Below are 23703 nucleotides of genomic sequence, written 5' to 3'. Positions count from 1 at the left end.
AATGCGTTTTAGACAACAAAAATAGGGCCCTTAGTCACTAAATGGAAACATTCGGTTTGGTCCCCAGGGGCCACTTCTCTCCACTCACTGTGATGGGTCTCTTCAGTGACATCAATTTCAATGACACTACAGAAGAAGATAACTTATATGTAACTATTACCTTACCTTTATGCAAAATAAATATGAAATGTTACATGTTTAAATCTTTTTACAATGCAGTGAGTGTGTTCTTTTGAACATGTATAACTGTGACTACAAAGACCCTTCCCCAGCCACTGCAGAATGACCAAACGATTCAGAAGAAAGAAAGAGCACACCCTTGCTTATAAATCTGACCTCCCTGCATACATTTGTTTGTCTATAAATACAGATCAGGCATTTACACTATGTGTTTGTCTTCCCTTGGCGTTTATGTACTTTGATCTATTTGAAACTCACTAAGACATCCACAGATATTAAAGACGAAACATATGCAAGCCATTAAAGTCAGATGAAATGAGGACGGAATGATATCACGAAGCCATGTGGCTGCCATAGGAAAGTACAGCCAAGTGTTTCTCAGGCACCTGTGGTTATATGTCAGTATAAGTCTTCACTCTTGTGACTTTCTAACCCTTTAACTATCAAGAGGTATTTCCCTGTTGAGGGTGAAAGGGGGGGGGGGTGGCTGGGCATAGCAGCACTGTCTGGGTGAGTCCCCTGCTGCACCACTAAGTAGGCCACCAGCCCCTCTAAGCAACCCGAGCTAAGAGATTTCAAAAAAAAAAAAAACAGACTTGGACGTCTCACCATTGCCCACAATGCACACGCTCTGGAGATATGACATAAACACACTGAGACCCTGTTGTACAAAAGGAAACTCAACAGCTGTTTTCAGGAGCAAGGAGTGTTTACAGGGGGGGAAAAAAACACCAACAAGAACGGCAGCAGTGGGTATTGCTGACGGAAAAAACATACAAGAAATCTTCTGCCAGGAGGAGAGGGTGAGTCTTGCTCCTCGTATGACCTGATCTGTCTTGCATTCTGCACTTATGAGCTCAAGGATGTGTCCTTTTATTCTGAGCTGGTGTTAAGGCATGGTGATATGTCTGCTAATATGATTCTAAAACTGTGGAGAGTTATATGTTTGATAACACCTTTGGTTCATTGATAAATAAAATAATTAAATGTTGGCACCACTGCAAAAGTCACACCATGATCACAGACATAATTTTAATGTCTCTATATTGGAGTGGATTGAATGCTTCAATCAGTCAATACATATATCATTTGATTTCATATTATTACTGAACTTTTTCCATAGATTTCCTTGAAATGTATTTGTAGTATGATGCAGGCTATATTTGTGTGCTGTACTTTGCAAAGGTCTATTTTTATACAGTGAGGGTGGGAAAGCAAGATTAGCTGGAATGCAGGCTGGATTTCAGAGCACTTAATCTGTCAAAGCAACAGTCAAGACACATCCAATGACTTTGTGCAAATTTCAGCAACACATGTGATCCTTTGGCTTTCAAATGATATTTTGTGTTTCCATCAGTGCATCTGATTCTGATAACATCTCCTGAAAGTTCATGGGGTATAGACAAATACTAGATGTATCGTATAGCGGTACAAAATATGACCACTGCTCAGTCCTGTACGTCCTCTCCGCGAAAATAAATGATTGTCAATTTGTCTCCATCTCCTCTTCCATCCCCTACTCTTGTAACTTTTGTGTATGCTTGTATGTGCGTGCCTTTGTGTGTGTGTGTGTGTGTACGTACATGTGTATGTGTGAGTGTGTGTATGCCTGTGTGTGTGTATGTGTGTTTATGTATGAAAATGTGTGTCTGTGCGTGTGGATGTGTGTGTGTGTGTGCATGCGTGTGTGTGTATGCATGTGTGTGTGTGTTTATGTATGACAATGTGTGTGTGTGTCTGCGTGTGAATGTGTGTGTGTGTGCATGCGTGTGTGTGTATGCATATGTAACCGAGGCAGACTGAGCTAGCGTGCTAGTTGCCCGTGTAAATCCTCACAGCCCTAACCTTAAGAACGCTTCCTACCGCTGAGTTGGGAGCCTGGGCTTTTAGCTCAGTGGTTAGAGTGTTCGTTTCCCATGCCGGTGTGTGTGTCAAGGTGGCGGGTTCGAGGCCCTTGAGCGGCGAACGAACCGACCTTGTGACATTGGTGCCGTGACCCGGATGGGAGTGAGGATTTAGGGAGGTGAGTGTAACGGAGGCAGACTGATCTAGCAATGCTAGTTGCCCGTGTAAATCCTCACAGCCCTAATCTTAAGAACGCTTCTAACCGCTGAGTTGGGAGCCTGGGCTTTTAGCTCAGTGGTTAGAGCGTTCGTTTCCCATGCCGGTGTGTGTCAAGGTGGCAGGGTCGAGGCCCGTGAGCGGAGAACGAACCGACCTTGTGACACATACATGTGTGTGTGTCTGTGCGTGTGGATGTGTTTATGTGTTTGTGTGTGTGTGAGAGAGAGTGAGACAGTCCTGCCTTGTAGCTCCTCTCCTCATCATCCTCTACCAGCAACCCTTCGCTCAACACCACCATCTACAGGCCGATGGGTCTAAATGTACACCTAAATTCATTTATTTTATGCACACCCCATGGATGAAATTACCCGAAACTTGGCATGCCCCCATGGATGTCAGGTTAACCATACACATGGAATTTGGTGAAGTTCAGAATATCACAACTGAAGATAGGGGCGATTAAAGCAGTATAAAATTGCATTTTCATATTTTACCTGGGGGGGGTTCAAATCACAAATGAGTGGAGTGGTTATGGGCTCGGTTGATGCGGGCACTTAAGACCAACATACCATAAGAAATGCTGTCATCCTCGGTACCACTGTTCAGGACAGGTAGTTATTTAGGATTTTTTTTTTGTGTTTCGGGAGGCCCAGCGACAATCCCTACGCTAGCGGCGGTCATAATAAACTAGATCAAATATTACAAATGGCTCATGTGTAAGAAAAGATGGCAGCTTACTGAAAATAAAGTGACTGAAAAACAATCGCAGACCAGGGTCAAGTGTGTCTCTGCTTTGTTCCTTTTCCAGGGTGCATCATGGCGTCTGCCAGTGTCTCCATGTCCAGCTCCTCGGGCTCAACACTGGGCTTTGAAGACTACAGCTTGTACAGTAACATGTCTGATGATCAGCTTCTACAGCTGGCTATTGAACGCAGCTTGATGGAGGGGTGCACCTCCACGCCCGCAGCTGAACCCCCCAGGGCTCCCCAAACAGCGGCACCTCCAGCCAGGCCAAATGCGGTCATCAGACGGCGTCCCCCTGCCCGGATTCCTGAACATGAGCCTGAGCCTCCGCCCTGCCCATCCAACCCTCCCAGGTACTATAAAGGGTCGTTCAGACCAAGAACGATAACTATAAAGATAACTTTAACTATATCGTTCTTGGTGTGAACGGCACTTAAACGATGACTCGTGTTCTTTATGCTGTTTGAGCTATATTATCTTCTCAGCCAAACGTGTTACACACAATGATCACAAAATAGCAGTTATTAGAAAGATCTGGCCAATGTTAATACTGCACTCAGTAATGTAAGTTCTTTTACATGTACTGTATTTATGCTGGACAAATGAGTGTACAAATGAGGCTGTGAAGGCTCTGCAGGCATGTCTGGACTGCACTGGTTGATGGCCCCTTGGTTGCTCAAGATGGTAGAACAAAGGTAGAGGACTGTCCCATTGCCCCACTGTCCCACCTGGATCCCCTGTAATTTGCCTATAGAGCCAATAGATTTGTGGACGATGCAGTCAATATGGCACATCCTCCAGTGCTTGGATTGTGCAAGCACCTATGCCAGGATACTCTTTGTGGACTTAGTTCGGCCTTCAACACCATCATCCCAGCTCGGTTGCAGGACAGGCTCTACCAGCTGAATGTGCCTGATCCCACCTGCAGGTGGATCATTGACTTCCTGTCTGGCAGGAAGCAACATGTGAGGATGGGCAGGCGTGTCTCAGATCATCGAACAATCAGCACTGGTGCCCCGCAAGGCTGCGTTCTTTTTCCGCTGCTCTTCTCCCTGTACACTAACCACTGCACCTCCAGTCACAAGTCTGTCAAGCTCCTAAAGTTTGTCGATGACACCACCCTCATTGGACTCACTTTTGGAGGAGATGAGTCTGCCTACAGGAGAGAGATTGACATTCTGTTAACCTGGTGCAGTGACAACAATCTAGAGCTAAATGCTGCCAAAACTGTGGAGATAGTTGTGGACTTCAAGAGGAATCCAGCCTCACTAGCCCCCATTATACTCCATGACATCCCAGTGAACACTGTGGAGTCCCTCCGCTTCCGGGGAACCATCATCTCGCATGATCTGAATTGGGAGCATAACATCAGCTCCCTCATCAAAAAAGCACACCAGAGGATGTTCTTCTTGCGGTAGTTGAGGAAATTTAACCTGCCAAAGTCGATGTTGGTGCACTTCTACTCTATCATCATATCCATCCTCACCTCCTCCATCTCCATCTCGTATGCTGCTGCCACTGCCAAGGACAGGGGAAGACTGCAGCGCATCATTTGCTCTGCTGAGAGAGTGATTGGCTGCTGCCTGCCTTCTCTTCAAAGTCAGAACACCTCCAGGACCCTGAGGCGGGCAGGAAAGATTGCTGCAGACCCATCCCACCCCAGACACAGTCTTTTTGAGACACTCCCCTCTGACAGGAGACTGCGGTCCATCATGACCAGTGGGGGTATACTACGGAGCACGCTGAACATACCCAGACTTTCTTTGGATAACCTGGATCGAAAAATACAAAACTCTCAATCAGAGTTACAGTAAATGGTACCACGAAGCTCACTTCTGAGTAAATTTGTCAAGCCAGGTTTTCCTCTTTAGTTTCGATGCGCGTTCCCATAAAAAGGGCGTTTATCGCATCATTTTACTCACCTTTACATAATGGATCGATCTGAGCAGTTTATTTCACGCACACGGAGGAACAGGTTATATAGCCTTGTAATGAACTCCTATGAAGAGTCCAAGCAGCAGATCACTGCTAGGGGAAACACAGTTGCACATAATAAGGGAGGTGTGCTGGCTGCTTGTGTAAATTCGTAAATGAAAAGATTCTGCATATTGTCTGAAAAATATATATGCCACAGGCTGTTCACCAATAATCCCCAATCGAGTGTTAGTGTTTTCAAAATACAAAAGCAATGTCCAACCTGCTTTGTGGAAATGTATTTTATTCTATAATTTAGGGAATTCACTTTAACTACACCCTATGCAATAACTGTATAGCATATGTTTTCAACAGCTGTGAGGGAGAGGCGTCTGGAGCAATGGAGGAAGGTCATGTAGTCTGATGAGTCCAGATTTACCCTGTTCCAGAGTGATGGGCGTATCAGGGTAAGAAGAGAGGCGGCTGAAGTGTTGCACCCATCATGCCTAGTGCCTACCGTATAAGCCCATGGGGGCAGTGCTATGATCTGAGGTTTCTGCAGTTGGTCAGGTGTAGGTTTAGAGACGTAATGTGCCCAAAGAATGAGGAATCTCCCGCCATCAAAACAAGATCTTGAAAAGTCGAAAAGTCGAAAAATTAATGCAACGCTGAAAGGAAATAAATGTTGTGATATTACAGAAGCTTGTGGAAACGATGCCACAGCGAATGCGTGCCGTAATCAAAGCTAAAGGTGGTCCAATGAAATATTAGAGTGTGTGACCTTTTTTTTTGGCCAGGCCGTGTATTTGACCTCTCAAACTACTCTAAATATACAATCGATACAATCTGTTTAGGAATATTTACAGAGGAAGAAAATAGTTTTCAGTTAAAAGAAAGAACATAGAGAAACCATCATATGTTTTGCCATGCCATTCCAGTGCAATGGCCCATTTCTACAGACATAAAAACATTGTGTAGGTCTCCGAATGATACTCTGTACTGTGGTCTACTGGTTAGGGAATCAGACTTGTAACTGAAGGGTGGTATGCCTGACTGGTAGGAAACATATGGGTGCATGGATGAGGTGCCCTTGAGCATACCCCCCTCCCCTCCCCAGGCACCGAATCAAGGGCATTCCCACAGCTCAGGCTGTGTATGTGTGCTTCCAGTGTTTGTGTGCTCTTGTTGAGCTAGCACACTAGGTATTAGTGTATGTGTGCACACTAAACCCTAAATGCAGATGACACACTTCCTTCAGGTCAAATATAGTAACTTAACTTACCTTAACATTCTAACTGATTAACCTCTCCCCTTATGCTAACCTGCGACACATGTTTACTTACTCATCTGCTAAACTGCTAGTTGGCTGGAAGCTCCAGCGCATATCAGTTACTGTTATCAGACACCAGGCCAGACCGCCAGGCACGACAAGGCATCCCACAAGCCCACATGCACAGCACCTGTTCTGGAGCATTCTGTCACAGTGGTCTTGGCACCTATGCGCTGGGAAGACGTTCACATGCCATCTGAGCAAAAAATAGCAGGGCACCATGAAAACAAGCTAAACCCTGTGACCTCGGATACAATGCTGTTGTGGCTAGACTCAGCCACATGGAGTAGCCCCAGCTGCATGCAGTCAAGTCCAAAGACAAGTTTACTGTCCTTTATTATCAGTTTTCCTTTATTGTCCTTTACTGTCCTTTATTATCAGTTGTCTGTCAAATTTTGGTTTTAACGAAAGTCCATAATTTCATTTAATTCAGTCCAAATTTTAAGTCGATCATTATAAGATTGTCATACTATTTTGTAAATCTGAAAGGTAACAGTGGCCCACAGGGGAAAATGCTTTTTTTTTTTGAACAAGTGTGATAAATAATGTGACCTGGTGCCCTATGAATGTACTCACATAGAGTGTTGGTAAGTAACGGAATGCACGTAACGGGATTGCGTATTGCATGTGTACAAAATATGTATTTTGCTGTATTTAAATATAGTTACAAATTAAATGGATGGTATTCAGAAAAAGTTACATTGGTCACTGATTTAAGGGATTACTTTTTAAATCATTATAACATTAACTCAAATTCAGATCATTTTTAACCAAACCATGTAGCCCATAATATATATCTTTCAGGTGGCTCCTTTCTCTTCCCCACTGTGTTTTGATACCAAAAACTAAAAACCTCTCAAGGAATGAAGAATGTAAAAATTGTTTTGTTGTATAGGCCAGTAGGGCCTATACCCAGTGATACATTAGGTTTCTTGACAGAGTGTGCTGCAAAAAAGGGATACAACCCCTTGTGTTGTTAAAATCAATCTAAAAAAATCCATTTATACCTTGTTTGGGATTTGGTAGTATTTTAGCCTATGTGCAGACAAAACATCACTGTTGTAGGTTCTTTGACACAATGACATTAACAGTGTTTCATAGCACATAGGCTTATATATCCTCATTGTAAAGCAGGTTGTGGGTTGTTGACATTTGCTACAGTAAGAGTCTCACAACTTCACTTAACCTCACATAACTGTTTCATCCACCGCGGAAAAAATAAATAAAATGCTTATGTAATCCAGTGTATACAGGATGTTGAATATATCTGAATATGTTACAAATCATTTTAGGGCATGTATAGGACAAGTATTGCCGATACTGATACCAATAGTGATATTTTTTAAAAGGAGCTTATATACTTTTATGTAAGAAAGAGCAGCATGTCATAGTTTACAATGTGAATATGCCGAATTTGAACAAAGTGTAATGAACTCTAAATGATTTTCTGATTTCCAATGTTAAAGGTGCTATAAGCGGTGCAGGGTAACATCATTTCTGTTGATGTTCAAACAAAACAGATAGCTAACTCCACTCTCTCCCCCACCCTCCCTTGTAATTGAAACACATTTTGTTGGTGATTTGCTGGAACAGCTTGTTTTGTTTTTATGGGCAAGGTTGGCCAAAGTTGTTCTTTGGCCGTTTTTGGAACCTAGAGACCTTGTTTTTTTACCATGTATTCGGGGTACAGGCAGCTAGAGGATGGTAAGGTGATGTTAGCTGTATGTGATAAAAAATGTTTTATCTTAGAGGCCACGTTAAATCGCTTATTGCACCTTTAATAATTTATAAAGTGTGCATGCAAGATGTAAAAAGAGTGGTGTTTGCACAAAGGTAGGGTAGTCCTAGGTGAAATGGGAGCAACGTATTGTGAACGTAGACAAGAGAAACTGAAATGAAAGTATCGATCAATCCCATCGTGCTGGTATCGATCCGATACCAATACCAATTTTGTATCGATACTATCGGTATTTGGATATATAGAGACCCTCAAAAAATATTGATTAGCAATAAAAAAAGAAAACGAAACATGAGGTCGGGAGATTAGAGTTTGTTGTTGATGTTGCGTTCTTGGGCCCTCTCTACTAGTCACAGTCACAGCCAGGCAGACACTTCAGAAAGAAAGACAATACCTCCCAGCTGGACTCTGTGTAGGTGAGTCTTGATGAATGGATGACTTCACTACTACCAGTACCTCAAGTGTACAGCTAACTTGCCAAAACAAAAGGTGAGAGAGGTGAACTCCGTTCTGATAATCTGATTGATTAAATAATCCACCCATGTAAACAGGTAATCCGATTGTTGGAGTTAATTTCTTCTTTAGGATGTTCCCTATCTGGTATTAATGAAGAGTGATGTGAACAATGTGTTTCCATGGCGGCAGAACAACCTGGAGCTTCTAAATGATTAAATGGGTGTTCTATGTAAATGCAGATTATAAACGCCAGTCGGTTTATTTAACATTCATGTAAACAGTTCAGTTGAAATCTTTCATAAGATTCATTTCAATCTGATTGAAAAAAAAAGTCCATGTAAACGTGGCTAATGAGAGGTGGTCAGATTGTCCAGGTGGGAGAGGGGAACGGCTTTGTACGCATTAGCCATGTTACATGGTATAATGTCTTGGCTCCTCTTGTGGATCAGGAAACATGTTGATGAAATTAAGGCATAACAGTCTTTAAATTAAAGTGGTCGAAGTCGCCCATGACAATGAAGGCTGCCTTAGGATGCAAAGTCTGTTGTTTGCTGATAGCATTATGAAGTTTTTTGTGGCAAGTTTAGCATTCACGACATAGACTGCCATCATAACTGTGGATGTAAACTCTCTGGGCAAATAGAAAGGTCTACACTTAATCATGAGATACTCTAGGTTAGGTGAGCAGTGACTCTCGGTGATTGTAATGTCCTGTGCATCAATTTTTTTTTTTTACATAAATGCACAAACCAGGTCTTACCAGAGTCAACAGCTGTTCTGTCTGCTCAGAGGACGCAGCACCCTGCTAGCTTGAGACCACTGTTAGGTACTTCGTTGTTTAGCCAAGTTTCTGTGAAAACCATGATGTTACAGTCCATAAACAATCTGTGTGTGTTGTTCCGTAGCCGCAGTTCCTCCATTTTGTTAAGGGAACAAACATTTCAGAGGAAAAGGCTTGGTAGTAAGAGTCACTGCGGAGATAGCTTTCAACCCTCTACGTTTTCTGCCCGGCTGATCGTTACTTCCAGTCAGTGCGACGGTGTTGTTCTGGCAATCTCTGGTTGATAAAGTTGTTAGGATTGCAGGAACCCATATATGTCCAAAAATTCCTGTCGGCTGTACAATATGTACGCTAAACTATGTTTAGTGAAAATACTTCAAATAAACAAGCAGATTACCCCTAATTTTCAAAATCTGGAGAGACACAGGGCCTCGCGATGCATCCCGTTGCCATCTTGGATGTCACTCTCATTGATTTAAAGGAAGTTATGCCCAAAACAAACCCATGACGATTAAGAAACATAAGAACAACCCTTTTGAACAATGCGGCAACAAAACTGATCATAAAATCATGCTGTTAAAGGAACACGCCACCCAATGTCAGTAGTAATATATGTTCTTACCTTAACTTTCACGAGTTTAGTCATACCTCTCCCGTGTCGGTACGTGCACTCAAACGCTCTGGTGCACGGCGCGAATGTGTTAGCATGTTGCTATGCTGGTGGGCTCAGACGTAGCCAGACATAGAAGTAATCAAAAACATCCTCGTTTTCCCGACTTAAATACAGTTACACGAGTAGTTGATTAAAATGTCTGCGGTCAAACAACATGAAACGTGGCGATTTTCCAAGGGAATAAACAGGAGAACTACAATGTGTGGCAATAGCACTTGGGAGTACTTCGACCTAGCATAGTAATATTAATTAACACCTAATTGTAGATCCTATCCACCACAGAGTTTAGAATCCATGCTTGATCGGCCTCCCCCTCCCCTCTGAGCGAGAGAGAGGCACACACAAACTAGAGATGCGCTGATGGGCTATTATTTCAACCATAACTGCATAGCAAAACGTATCATCCATCCGCCATCCATCAGCACCATAGTTTTTTGACCAATTTTCAAAACCGCACCCGCCCACCATCCTGGTTGTTTTAATGTATATGGGTGATGCAGCGCTGCTGACGTGAGGCTAGAAAGCTATTGCCTGTTCTAGAATCTAGACTGATCCAATGCAGCAAATATATTAAAAGGCTAAAGTCCTACATTGGCTATGTTGTAGCCTATCCCCAGAATATCAGCAGCAAACTCAGTCTCTGTCTCGCAAAACAGTCTCCAAATAAAACGCACATCGCATGTTGCCTATTCTGCCAGCTTGTGCAAATATATTGTCCAAAATGCTTGACTGCATTGCATTCTCCACATTTTTAGCTAAATTTTACGACGGAGTATTAGGGCCACACATGAAGGAAAAAAATATTTTTGCCATGACGAGATTAAACTCGACATGTCGACTTTAAAGTCGCCATGTCAACATTAAACTCGACATTTCGAGAATAAAGTTGAAATGTAATATCGACTTTAATCTTGAGGTATCGACTTTAATGTCGCCATGTCGACATTAAACTCAACATTCGAGAATAAAGTTGAAATATCATGTCGACTTTAATCTCGGCGATGTCGACATTAAACTCAACATTTTGAGAATAAAGTTAGTTTGGAGAGAGAACGACCGCTCGGGACGATTGAAAGGGAGGACGAATGAAACAATGCAACAAGTGCAGCAATGATTCAGAGTGTTCGAGTGCAACAATGATTAGACATAGGCCTATATCATGTGGACAAAACATAGAACATATTAACCTACGTTGCTCAGCCAAATACTTTGCTGTTAGGTCCTTATCAATGGAGTTACAGGCGATAAATCGCGATGGTCAAAAGTAGCCTAAACGTCATAGCGGTTTATTTATTTATTGTAGGCCTATTATTAAAGTGTTGTTCTAAACATTTAGTTGTTGCATCTAAATGTTCAACTTCATGCTTATGCTTTAGAGGCATACTAGGCGCTCTCCCCAATCCTAGACTTTCACGTTGCTTGTTTGTAATGGATGCAAAACAGCCCATTGCTGAATGTCTATGGAGGGACGAATGAAGCTGTCCTCCCGACCACCCCATGTAGGCTAGTAGCCTACTTGCACACATATGCACACAAAAGTGCATAAATAAAGTGCATGGACACATATTCTCTCCACGGGGATTAAAATAGTATATATGCTTAGGCTATACCTGTGTTTCTAGCCTCCTAAAGGCTACGTATTGCAGGTGAGACATGGAAAAAGCAGTTTTAGAAAAATGAGTTTTGCCATGTTATCCTATGGAGAGGCGCCCGTGGGTCATGAAGGGCAGTTATTTGGATGTGCAGTAGCCTTAACCACGTAAAACAGAGTGAAATAACATTTTGTATAGAAACATTATATCATTGGATACATATATTTTTCTAGCTATTTAGCCTAAACGGCATAGTATTTCCATAAACCCGAGACAGCACTTCACGATGACGGCAATGATAGTTAACAGACAAGACGCAATCTATCTAAATATCTGCAATCTATCTGAAATAACACCTATTTGAAGCCCATTTCATGTAATATATTGTGTATTAGTGTAGGCTACATAGCTTAAACTGTGTGGGCTATGTTTAAACAGTAGGGCCTATTGCGAGTTTAATGTCAGCATGTCGACTTTAAAGTCGACACGTCGAAATTAAAGTAGATATGATATTTCAACTTTATTCTCGAAATGTCGAGTTTAATGTCGACATGTCGACTTTAAAGTCAACATGTCGAGTTTAATCTCGCCATGGCAAACATATTTTTTCTCTTCATGTGTGGCCCTAATACTCCGTCGTAAAATTTTCATGTACCACATCAGCATTTTTGTTCAGTGAATCTTTTGTAAATTGCTTTACAATAACCATCGGGCCTATTGCCTGGCTTGCCTCAGCTTCGGTCACTTCCTTTTACAATTTTATCATTGTAATAAAAAACGCAATTTGCTACATAATTTCAACATGCTGCTGGCCTACTAATTAATGCCTATTGTACTTTATTTTTTGCAAAAAGAAAGAAATCCTTGATAAAATAACAAGTCATTCACATTATAGGCTACTTTGCTCACTGTCATGTCAGGGTGACACTATGATAAGCCTGTTCTGAAGACTCCCATTCATTTTGACTGCACGGGAAGAGAGCGCGTCTTTTTCAGGCAAGACAGCGCAATTCATTTTATACCAGCAGGCCGATCGGACAAACGGCGCCTCGATATTAAAGAAACGCCGACTCCATTCATTCTGAAAGTCCACTGCACAACAGTGCAACGTGCATGTTCACATTTTCAGTAACAACCGCCAAACTTGCTTGCTTGCCTTACACTTCTAAGTTTTCCGACTATTTTTCTTACCTTCTTTTTCCACTGTGGATGTTAGTTTGTAGAAGTTTTAGCTCTTACGTTCTAAACATCTCGCACTGCCAACGCCCGATGTCATTTCTGAGTCATCTGTCTCTCTTTTAAATGCCTATTCCCTGAATGGTAGGCTACAATTACTATGTGTTTTATATATAGGCTAATATCGGAACAAAATAACCCAGGCATCTAGGATATAACACAGGTTGAAGTCAACGTGAAGTTGGTTCTGTTTAGGGAGGTGAATGTGTGTAAACATCTGTAGATGACTTAGAAATGACATCGGAAGACAAGGAGTGAATAGTGGCAAGAGGCAAGCCGAAGGCTGCTGACAAGGGCCGTAAAGCAATTTACAAAAGATTCACTGAACAAAAATGCTGATGTGGTACATGAAAATGTAGCTAAAAATATGGAAAATGCAATGCAATCAAGCATTTTGGATGATATATTTGCACAAGCTGGCAGAATAGGCAACATCCCGATGTGCGTTTTATTTGGAGACTGTTTTGCGAGAAAGAGACATTCTCGCGTGTGTGTGTGTGCCTCTCTCTTGCTCAGAGGGGAGGGGGAGGCCGATCAAGCATGGATTCTAAACTCTGTGGTGGATAGGATCTACAATTAGCTGTTAATTAATATTACTAAGCTAGGTCGAAGTACTCCCATTGTTTGACCGTAGACATTTTAATCAACTACTCGTGTAACTGTATTTAAGTCGGGAAAACGTGGATAATTTTGATTACTTCTACGTCTGGCTACGTCTGAGCCCGCTAGCATAGCAACATGCTAACACATTCGCGCCGTGCACCAGAGCGTTTGAGTGCATAATACCGACCACGAGAGGTATGACTCAACTCGTGAAAGTTAAGGTAAGAACATATATTACTACTGACATTGGGTGGCGTGTTCCTTTAAATTAGCGAATGTGGACACACCTTAATACTTTGTGCCTCTGACCAGGCGTTTCAGATCGCTAAAATAGAACCTTAAATGTTAACTTATTAAAATGTGCTACATTGCACACATTTTGTCTGACAATGCAGGAAAAAAAAGTATTGAACATAAAAAAGAAAAAAAGTCATAAAAAAAAGTCTTGAACATATCTCTGGATTTTTCTAAGCTCCATAGCCAACATGAAGACAGTATTTTCCCATTAAATCTTAAGTGTAAATATTAGCTTGTTTGGTAAATTTAGGAGAAATTTGTAGATGCAAACCGAGAGTTATAAAGCAAACAAAATATTTCCATTACAATGAAAAAAGACATAGTTAACGAAAATTAAAAAATTGATCAGTAGCTTAGGCTTAGGCTACATGGAGAAAAATGTTATACAAATATAACATATATAAATATAAATGTATATATAAATATATACGTAAATATAAATAGCCTAGTAACCACCTCATTTTGACTGTAGGTTATTATTATTTAATAACTAGGACTATTCATTCTATTCTATTAGTTTGTTCTTTGCCAATAGATCTTCATGATACAGACAGCCCTCCATTATATGTGAAAGGGGGAATTAATAATAAAGTATTTAGTTGAGTTTGTTGAGTATTAAACATCTGTATGAGTGTTAGGGCATGTTTATAAATGGGTAGGCCTGAGTCAGAGATTTGCTACTACCCACTTGTTTTAAACCAAAATGTCTGTGCCCGTCCCTGAATATCAGGGATATAAAACAGGAGCTTGAGGGAAGCTGGGTGAGCCAATATACCACAGGATATGGGAAGAGAATGGTGGCCTACCGCCGACTTGATGGGACTCTTATCAGAACAGAGCCTGAGCCAGATGCGTAAGTATATTTCTAAAGAAAGCATGCATCATTCATCCTTTTGCCAAAGGTTTGTCTCGGTTCTCCCAGCTTAAATGCTACCCAGATCCATTATGTGTCAGCTTTAAATTCGGCAATATAATTTTATTCTAAATATTATGTGCCCCCAGCCCATGTCAAAAAAATGTATGAAGACATTTTTTTACAAAACACTAGCAGAGTTCAATACAACTATCTTGTTGTCTTGAGTTTAACACTGCTGTCCCCCCCCAGGGTAGTAGAGCCCTTGGTCTTGAGTTTAACACGGCTGTGTCCCCCCGCAGGGTAGTAGAGCCCTTGGTGAAGGCCATATGGGACGGTGATGCATCATTAGTGAGGACGTTGGTTAGAAAACCTGATGTAAATCTTCTGAAAGCAAATCAACAAGGATGGATACCCATGCATGAAGCTGCATATTATGGACAGGTGGACTGTCTCAGGGCTATCCTGGGAGGTAAGTGTGAATACTGTTGTTAGGTTACCAGAATGTGGCATACTTCAAGTCGAATCATATACAATGATATTCAATACATATACATTGCTTAATCATTGTCAATACCATCATCATCATCATCATCATCATCAATCCACACCATGTCAACCATCACAAGTGTCATCAGTATAAAAGTTCCCCCTTGTCACATACATGACTGACCATAAACATAATTTCCTCACCAAGCTCAACCTGGAATGTTGAACAAGCGCACTCTGAAAGAGCAGACTGCCCTTATGCTGGCAGTAGAAAGAGGTTTCTCCAGATGCATGGAGTGCCTCTTGGAGCGAGGTGCTGACCCTGATATCCAAAACAAGGACAAGGAGACCCCTCTTTTTAAAGGTATCCATGAATATACAGGCCACTGTATACTGTGACTAGTGCTAGTGTTTTTGGGCAACTTGTAAAATACCTACGTTTACTTAAACTCGCTGGAAAAAAAAACTTTTACATTAAAGGGACACCAGGCAAGCTTGATGCTTTTTCTCTACGAAACTCCCCCTCGCTCGGTCTGAAGCTCTTTTCCTTTTGTTTGCATCTTCCGTCAAGGGTTTTCGCTGCTTCTTCGCTGGCTCTGCCATTATACACACGTTTGCAACAATCGCTAGCGTTTCGTTAGCCTGCCTCTGTGCTGTATGCAGGATGTAAACTGATCCTGCTTCGGGCGAACTTGCAAGTGGGATATTCTTCTTACAGGCAGTAGGGGCGGGCGAGAGAGTCTTCATTCGCCCTGTAATGAGTCATTTAACCATATACCAACTTACTAAGATGATTAATTAACACGAAAACGTTGCCTGGTGTCCCTTTATTGATGACATCCCCCATGTACCTTTGCTTGTTTGACCAAACATCTTGCATTTTCATTTAAGCTTTTAGACCAGCACTCTTGCCTTAATTACTATCCATGCTTCTCTTTCTCCAGCTTGTGAAAAAGAAAATCCAGAGATGGTGGCCATACTTTTGAACAATGGTGCTTCAGTAAACAAGCTTTGCACCCAGGGCTGGACAGCCCTGCATGAAACTGTGAGCCACAACCATCTGGAGATCGCTGAGATGCTGTTGAAAGCCGGGGCAAAAGTCAACATTGTCAACCAGTATAGCATCACACCGCTCTTTGTTGCTGCTCAGGCTGGACATGTGGATATTCTGCGCTTACTCCTGAAACATGGTACCCTACCATCTCTAATTTGTCAAACTGTTTAGCTCGTTGAGGTGATGCTTTGTCAATTCAGAAGATACTAAACTCATTTTTTCAGTAGCATTCATTTTTAGCCGTCCTTAAACAGGCGCTCTCTGCAGGTGCTGATATAAACAGCCAAGCAGCAGACGGCGCCACCGCTCTCTACGAGGCCTGTAAGAATGGACACGAAGATATAGTGAAGTTCCTCCTCTCCCAAAAGGCAGATGCCAACAAGCCTGGCAAGACTGGACTTCTTCCCATCCATATCGCTGCGGAGAAGGGGTATGATGGGTAGGCATCTTCACTTTTACCCATCAGCCATTTATCTTTAACTGGAAGCTATTCCAAACTACTTGTAAATTCTATTTTCAATTTGACCATTTATACCAATATTGGGCATGTTGACCTTAAATGCCAGTGATGATGGTTATAATGAGAGTTACGCCCCACTATCCCCACTGGCACTACATCAGCCTTTGGGTGGTGTGACCTGCAGTTAGTCACCATTTATCCCCGGACAGGCTTGTGTTCTCACCACTACTTCACTTGCTGCAGACACTCAACATGTTCTCATGTGTGTTTTACTTTTCTTTTTTTTTAAGTATATATTTTTGGGCTTTTTAAGAGAGTCAGGGTGGGATCCGGAAAGGACCACGGGGCGGGAATCGTACCCAGGTCGCCGGCGTACAGTGCAGGTGCCCCAGCCAGTTACGCAAAGGCTGGGGCCATGTGTTTTACTTTTGACAACAGATCCCCAAATGTTTACACTACCGGTAAAAGTTTAAAGTCACTTAGAAATGTCCTTGTTTTCATCAAGGAAATGTAAATGACTGTTGTAGAAAGAAATTTCTGATCTTTAATGCAATATCTATATTGCCCATTATCAGCAACCATTTATCCAATGTTCCAAAGGCACATTCTGTTTACTAATCTGCTATCATTTTAAAAGGCTAATTGAGAAAACCTTGGAGAACCCTTTTGCAATTATGTAAGCACATAATGTAATCTGAAAACTGCTGCCCTGATTAACAAAACAATGCAACTGATCTCAGCTGGTATTCTGCCTGTAATGGGTGGAGTGGAAGTTTCTATGTGACTCCAAACTTTTGAACAGCAGTGTACAGTATATCAAATTAAACTTGGCTTCAAGTTTGTTGGCATCAGCCCAGGTCTTAGCAATGAGCAACCAGAAACAACACATTTTTTGGGTGTGTGTGTGGGGGGGGGGAGCACTGCTTGGCAATAGTATGCATCACTATCTTGCATTATTTTCAGGGTAAACCTGCTCCGCCAGGACACCAGCCAATGTATCGACTCGGTTAAGTAAGTCAATGGCAGGTTTTGTTGGTGGTAAGAAAGACCTGCTGTTGTGCCATTGTGCAAGAAGAGCGCTCCATTAACCTGACTTTCCATGAGCTAGCTGCTAATAGTTTTAAAGCAAGATTGCTATTACTGCTTTCTAAAGGAATGCATGTTTTTTTTTATTTATCTTTGGTTATATAAAGTATCTTTGTTTTAATATGATAATGCCCTGATATTGTACATATTAATGATTCATTTTCATCATAACAGGGATGCGCCTAATATTTATTGTATTTGCTACAGCTTTTCTTGTTGGAAGATGATGTGTCTGTAATACTGAACCATAATGATTCTCTGGACTATGTTTATTTCAGTGTTAATTAATCCTCCTCTGCTGCCCATTCAGTGAGAGGCATGTCCCCTTTGCTAAACGTCTGTCTAATTTCTTTACCATCCAGTTGTGCGGTGTAATGTTCAGTGTTAATAATACATGTACATGAAGTAAGGGATAATGTATTGTCCGCCGGTAATTATCAGAAAATAAGTCCCGACAGGGAGAAGGGTTTTGCTTCGACCTGAATTATCCCGCTTATTACACGGCTACTTGCCAAAACGAGAAAAGAAACCTAACACAATGAATCTTTAAAAATGATTTTGCTACCGTTTCGTGTCTTCCGCTGACAAAATAAATAGCCTAGTTCGCCACACAGATAGAACTTGACAGTTTCAGGTGTTGCGTGGCAACGTCTTTCTAGCTTACTTTCCCTTTCAATGAAATTCCATTGCAATAAGCGAACGGAATTCTTGCGGAGGGATATGAAAGACGTTAATCAACCCGTTGCCATTGACAGCGGTGATTATATACTTTGCCGGTGATTTATATAGATTTAACATAGGCCCGAACGTTGGGAAGGCCCCTTCATGTGAATGGAACTTTCTGCAGCACTCTGAAGAGCCGTGTAATAAGTGGTAAATAAATGATAAATGTTCTAGATTAGATTGTTGCAGCCAATTCCATTCTAACCTAATGACATCAAATGCTATTCAGATTATTGTAACTCAATTCTAGATAATTGCAGCTCAATTCCCCTCTAACCTACTGTAGTGACATCAAATGCTAATTAGTGAAGCTTATCTTAGCTGGCGTATATAGTTGGAGAGCTCTATGTCAAGCTGGAACCAAGATACCCCTATACAGATGTCTGTGTGCACAAGCTAAAGCTTAAAGGTCGACCTAGAGCAGCTAATTCTGTGAAGGATGTGACCGATCTGGCCATCAGGACTGGTTCTACGCCATTCCAGGGCTATATGATTCGTTACACAGTTGGTAGCTCTTCTTCACATGCTTTTCCTCATGCACTCTCTAACTCTGCTAACTCTGCGACCCGATGGTGTCTCTTCCAGTATCATTGAGATGCTGATCCCTGCCACTAGTCGGCAAAGAGTCCGGCGCAGTGGCATCAGCCCGATCCACCTGGCTGTCGAGCGGGACCGGGACGACGTTCTGGAGATCCTGATTGAGGCCGGCTTCGACGTGAACGCGCCTCTGTCAGAGGACCGCTCCAGGTTGTATGAGGACCGGCGCAGCAGTGCGCTCTATTTCGCCGTCATCAACAACAACATCGAGGCCACAACCATGCTGCTAGAGGCTGGAGCTAACCCCAACCTTGATGTCTTAAGTCCCGTGTTGGTTTCCATCCGTATGGGCTCCATCGAGATTTTCACCAAGCTGGTGGATCACGGAGCCGACGTCAACGTCTACATCCCCAACTACCCAACCAACTTCCCAGCCACGGTCATGTTCGCCATGAAGTACCTGCCTATGCTGAAATACCTGCTGGACCATGGCTGTGATGCGCAGTCCTGTTTTAACTGCTCCTATGGGAGCAGCGCTCACCCACCCATCAAGGTAACGGGCGACGAGAGACGTGACCTGCACTACAGAATGGAGGAAGCACAGAACACCTGTATAGAGGTAAGGCAGGGAACGGAGCAGAGGTTTAAAGTTAATTGAAGTTCACTCTAGACCTGATCTGGCTCTTGACAAGGGTACATTTGTAAATGATAGGCCCAGAAATACCAGAAGTTGGAAACACATGGTCTCCAAAATTAACTTTTTTTTTGTCTTTCTAAAATGACAGTTCTGTGAGATGATCTCTACACCCTCCATTAGCCGATGGGCAGGACCCATTATAGATGTGCTTCTTGACTATGTTGGCAACGTGAAGCTATGCGCTAGACTCACTGAACATCTCGATAGCTTTATTGACTGGAAAAACATCAAGGAGAAATCAGGTAGGCTATGCGGTGTATAGTGCGCACACACACACACACACACACACACACACACACACCACACATACACACACTTTGTGTTGCTGTAAGATTCCAGCTTTCAGGAGATTCACCAATTGCTTATTGCTTACAGCCATATACCTTGAATTACCATATACCCTATCTTGAATTTCCCCTTGGGGATCAATAAAGTATCTATCTATCTATTTATCTGTATCTACCTACATAGATACACATTTTTCACTCTTTTTTTTGTGTGTGTGTGTGTCCACCTGAGAGAAATTAACCATGTTCATGCCCATGCAGAACCCCCCAGAACGCTGATGCACCTGTGCAGAATAAGAGTACGGCATCAGATCGGGTGTAAGAGATTACAAAAAATCGACAAGCTTCCCATCCCTCCAAGATTAATAAAATTCCTCAAGTATGAAAACCGTACTGAAGGTCTGTGAACAACACGTGGACAACTGGACTGTTGTCATTCAGTCATGTGGTGAAGCTAGCTGCCATTTAGCATATCCTACTTTGTTGGAAAGCTTTGTGTGGCTAGGAGTTGAATGTAGCTTTGTGGAATATTTTAAAATGTACAATGGCACTGTTTTATGTAAAACAATATTTATTCTTAAGAAATAGAAAGGAGAAAGAGGGTATCTGGATTGAATCTGTATCTGTATTGTAATGTTGGTAGAGGGTGAACATTTTGCACAGAGAAATGTAAAGATGACCAGTAGTTGTCTCAATGTTGACATAGCCTGTAGTTATTTAAATATTGTGTTAAAGCTGCAGTTGGCAAGTTTGACAGATTGAGGGGACTTAGGCCGGCTTTACACGACAACGCTCCCGGGTGAAACCGACAAAATATTTTATCAGATGTGCCTTTCGTTTAGACGGCGACAGCGTTTTTGGGGCTTAAAAACGCAAAAAAATGAACCCACCCTCCAGAGTGGAAATCTTAAAGACGCTCCACCGTCGCATTCCCGTCTAAAGGATTGAAAACGCAAAAGTGTGCTCTGAGCTGCTCACGCTGGCTATCCTCGCATACGCGTTGACATCATATCCATGTGCAGTACAGCCAAACAACAACAAACATGTCAGATTATTTCCATCAGTCGGACATTCAAGTTGCCTTAGCTGCTTTGATAGCTATTCTTCGCCATGTTTTGGTTTTCGACTGTGGGCTATTTCGCGCTACTACAGAGAGAAGTAGAAGGAAGTTTCAACGCATGTGCGCGCTCTTGGTGTTGTTGTATGGCAGTGCTTCACAGTACCACCAAGCCACCTGGCATGCATACTACATCAAATTTCACACACTTTTGCGTCATCGTGTGCATGCAGATTTCCACCCAATGACGCTCGTCTAAACCCGAAATAAAAAGTGGGCAACACCACTTTTGCGGGTTGTTTTCAGATGGTTGTCGTGTAAAGCTAGCCTTAGCCAAAATGTTGAACGTTTACAACTCTAATGCCCCTCCCCCACTACCACCGAGCACCCTCTCATTGAGTTTGTGCTTGTCAGTGCGCACCAGACTGCAATTGACAGTCAGATCTCACACAGCCCTGCTCTGATTGGGCCAGAAGAACCGGGAGCTGTGGATTTTTGGCTCTAGGTGGAGGTAGAAGTGTGGACCGTTTATTTCTAAAACCGACTTATGTTGTTCTGCCAGAGCATAGTGTCGGTTTCAGTGAATATGATCAAACAAATCTTGCCAACTGCAGCTTTAAGTGGGACCTGTTGATTGAATAGTTCAATATTAGAACATGATATAAATGTATATATTTTAAATGTATTGTAAAATATTGAACTGGTTAATCATGTGGAACTACCGACCTCATTGCATTTTTCAGTGTAATAGTTTCCGATCCCTCCGTTGTAAATTGATTGGTCTGGCCTAGAGACAGGCCTAGGAATAAACAACATGGCTGCAATTCAAGAGCTCAGCACCAGCATCCCTTTTGTAAGAAATTAGGTGAACGCTTGGTACGTTTATTCATTTAGCAGACACTTTTATCTAAAGCAACTGAAATATGTCAATTATATTTAACAGACCATTGTCCCCAGAGCAACTCAGTGTTAAGTACCTTGCTCAAGGGCACAATGGTGGAAGCCAAGAATTGAACCCACAACTTTTCAAGCCACTGCATGCTAGCCAAACTACTTAGGCACTACCCTACTGCCACCCAGTGGAGTGCTCCTACAAAAGTTAGCCACTGTACTACCACCGCCCCTCCATGTTGAATCCCAGGTAGGAGCTCAACTAAAGACAAGATGCACCGTTTCCTCTTCCTGCTTCATTTTCCAACTGGCTTTAGATATCCTGACCATATTAGGAGATAACTCATGTGATCAGTGTGACAAAGTGAAGACCGCAAAAAAAGGGATGCTACAGCTTAGCCAAAATGTTGATGTCATGTGTATATCAAACAATGACTACTGTACTTTTAAGTGTGAAATGTAACAATACGCTTCCCATATCCAATATTACTTAAATATTGTAGTTAACATTGTTGAACCATTGATTAGCCTACAGCTGTATAATATGTCAGGTAATGTAATGAGTGGTACTACATTCTGAGTGTACAGTGAAACATGCTGCTGCTTCATCTCAATTGTTTCTTGTACTGTAGATTGTTTTTGCTTCTTTGTTTTTTTTGTTTGTGAAAATGTTGTGTGGAATATTTGGGGATGGTATTTGGACATTTTGTTCCTGAAAAATGCTGTTTTATTTGTACTGGTGTTTTGTCTATTACATTTGCAAGTGTGATATAATAAACAAAACCTAGCAAAGATAACTTGAGATGTGCAATTTACTAATAACAATAACTTAATTTGCTCATCAGGCTGAGGTTAATCCTTAGCATAGTTGTGGCTCCCAACTCTGTCCAGATGGGGGCACCAGAGCCCATAACATGAATAACAACAGCCATGGCTGTCCAATATCATGGAGGACATCAGGAAGACACACATGTCAAAGTTGTTATGATTATGCAATTTCCTCTCAGCTGCTAATTTTGGAAACTCTGGTATTTGATCATCTCCTCATAGTCATGCAAGTAATTACTAATGAACACAAAATTATATTGTGTGCATTTAGTGGATGCATCTGTGGGCCTCTTTTCCTATCAACATTGGGCTACTTGTCCATTGTTTCCAGAGTGAAACTTGTGGAAAGTGTAGAAGCGTGAAAAAGGTTGGAGGAGGGATGCACACCCAAGTAGAGGCGCTGGCCAGGAGGTCATCAATTTAAAAAGAAAGTACTGGTAACCACACACTCTGATCTCTTAATGCTTTATTTATTAATGACTGACGTCCCGGGGCATAACATTTATCAATGTGTAGAAGCCACAGCTTTTATCAAGGTTATAGGTGTAAAAGCCACAGCCTTTATCAAGGTTATAGGTGTAAAAGCCACAGCCTATATCAAGGTTATAGGTGTAGAAGCCACAGTCATCATCAAGGTTATAGGTGTAGAAGCCACAGCCTTTATCAAGGTTATAGGTTTAGAAGCCACAGCCTTCATCAAGGTTACAAGTGTGGAAGCCAAAATCCTTTGTCAAGGTTATAGTTGTAGAAGCCACATCCTTTGTCAAGGTTATAGTTGTAGAAGCCACATCCTTTGTCAAGGTTACACATGAAGAAGCCACATCCTTTGTCAAGGTTACACATGAAGAAGCCACATCCTTTGTCAAGGTTACACATGAAGAAGCCACATCCTTTGTCAAGGTTACACATGAAGAAGCCACATCCTTTGTCAAGGTTACACATGAAGAAGCCACATCCTTTGTCAAGGTTACACATGAGGAAGCCACATCCTTTGTCAAGGTTACACATGAAGAAGCCACATCCTTTGTCAAGGTTACACATGAAGAAGCCACATCCTTTGTCAAGGTTACACATGAGGAAGCCACATCCTTTGTCAAGGTTACACATGAAGAAGCCACATCCTTTGTCAAGGT

General features: G+C 42.0%; 1 protein-coding gene across 3 annotated transcripts; it reads left to right on the top strand.

The window, feature by feature from the left end:
- Nucleotides 1–769: 769 nt before the first annotated feature.
- On the top strand, nucleotides 770–22539 carry LOC125299342 (ankyrin repeat and SOCS box protein 2-like). 3 transcript variants are annotated; one of them, XM_048250582.1, is made up of 11 exons: nucleotides 770–983; nucleotides 3053–3341; nucleotides 14339–14461; nucleotides 14764–14933; nucleotides 15159–15314; nucleotides 15895–16140; nucleotides 16272–16443; nucleotides 17428–17475; nucleotides 18859–19429; nucleotides 19596–19749; nucleotides 20056–22539. In XM_048250582.1, the coding sequence occupies exons 2-11, from the start codon at nucleotides 3061–3063 to the stop codon at nucleotides 20199–20201; spliced, it is 2067 nt and encodes a 688-aa protein (XP_048106539.1). In that variant the 5' UTR covers nucleotides 770–983; nucleotides 3053–3060; the 3' UTR covers nucleotides 20202–22539. The 3 variants fall into 3 exon arrangements, with proteins under 3 accessions (XP_048106539.1, XP_048106540.1, XP_048106541.1); XM_048250583.1 differs by lacking the exon at nucleotides 17428–17475 and having other exon boundaries at nucleotides 771–983; XM_048250584.1 differs by lacking the exons at nucleotides 770–983; nucleotides 3053–3341 and adding an exon at nucleotides 5294–5369.
- Nucleotides 22540–23703: the final 1164 nt, after the last annotated feature.

The sequence above is a fragment of the Alosa alosa genome, chromosome 8, assembly GCF_017589495.1.
Source record: "Alosa alosa isolate M-15738 ecotype Scorff River chromosome 8, AALO_Geno_1.1, whole genome shotgun sequence".
NCBI lineage: Eukaryota > Metazoa > Chordata > Actinopteri > Clupeiformes > Clupeidae > Alosa > Alosa alosa.
Note: the sequence above shows the minus strand (reverse complement) of the source record. Positions and strands in the feature narration are given on the sequence as shown.

What these genes read in the sequence shown, in the direction of transcription:
- LOC125299342 (XM_048250582.1), top strand. Translation starts at nt 3,061, where the DNA reads ATGGCGTCTGCCAGTGTCTCCATGTCCAGCTCCTCGGGCTCAACACTG. An exon ending in GGAGACCCCTCTTTTTAAAG is followed by an intron (nt 15,315 to 15,894) that starts GTATCCATGAAT and finishes CTCTTTCTCCAG; the next exon opens with CTTGTGAAAAAGAAAATCCA. An exon ending in GCGGAGAAGGGGTATGATGG is followed by an intron (nt 16,444 to 17,427) that starts GTAGGCATCTTC and finishes CATTATTTTCAG; the next exon opens with GGTAAACCTGCTCCGCCAGG.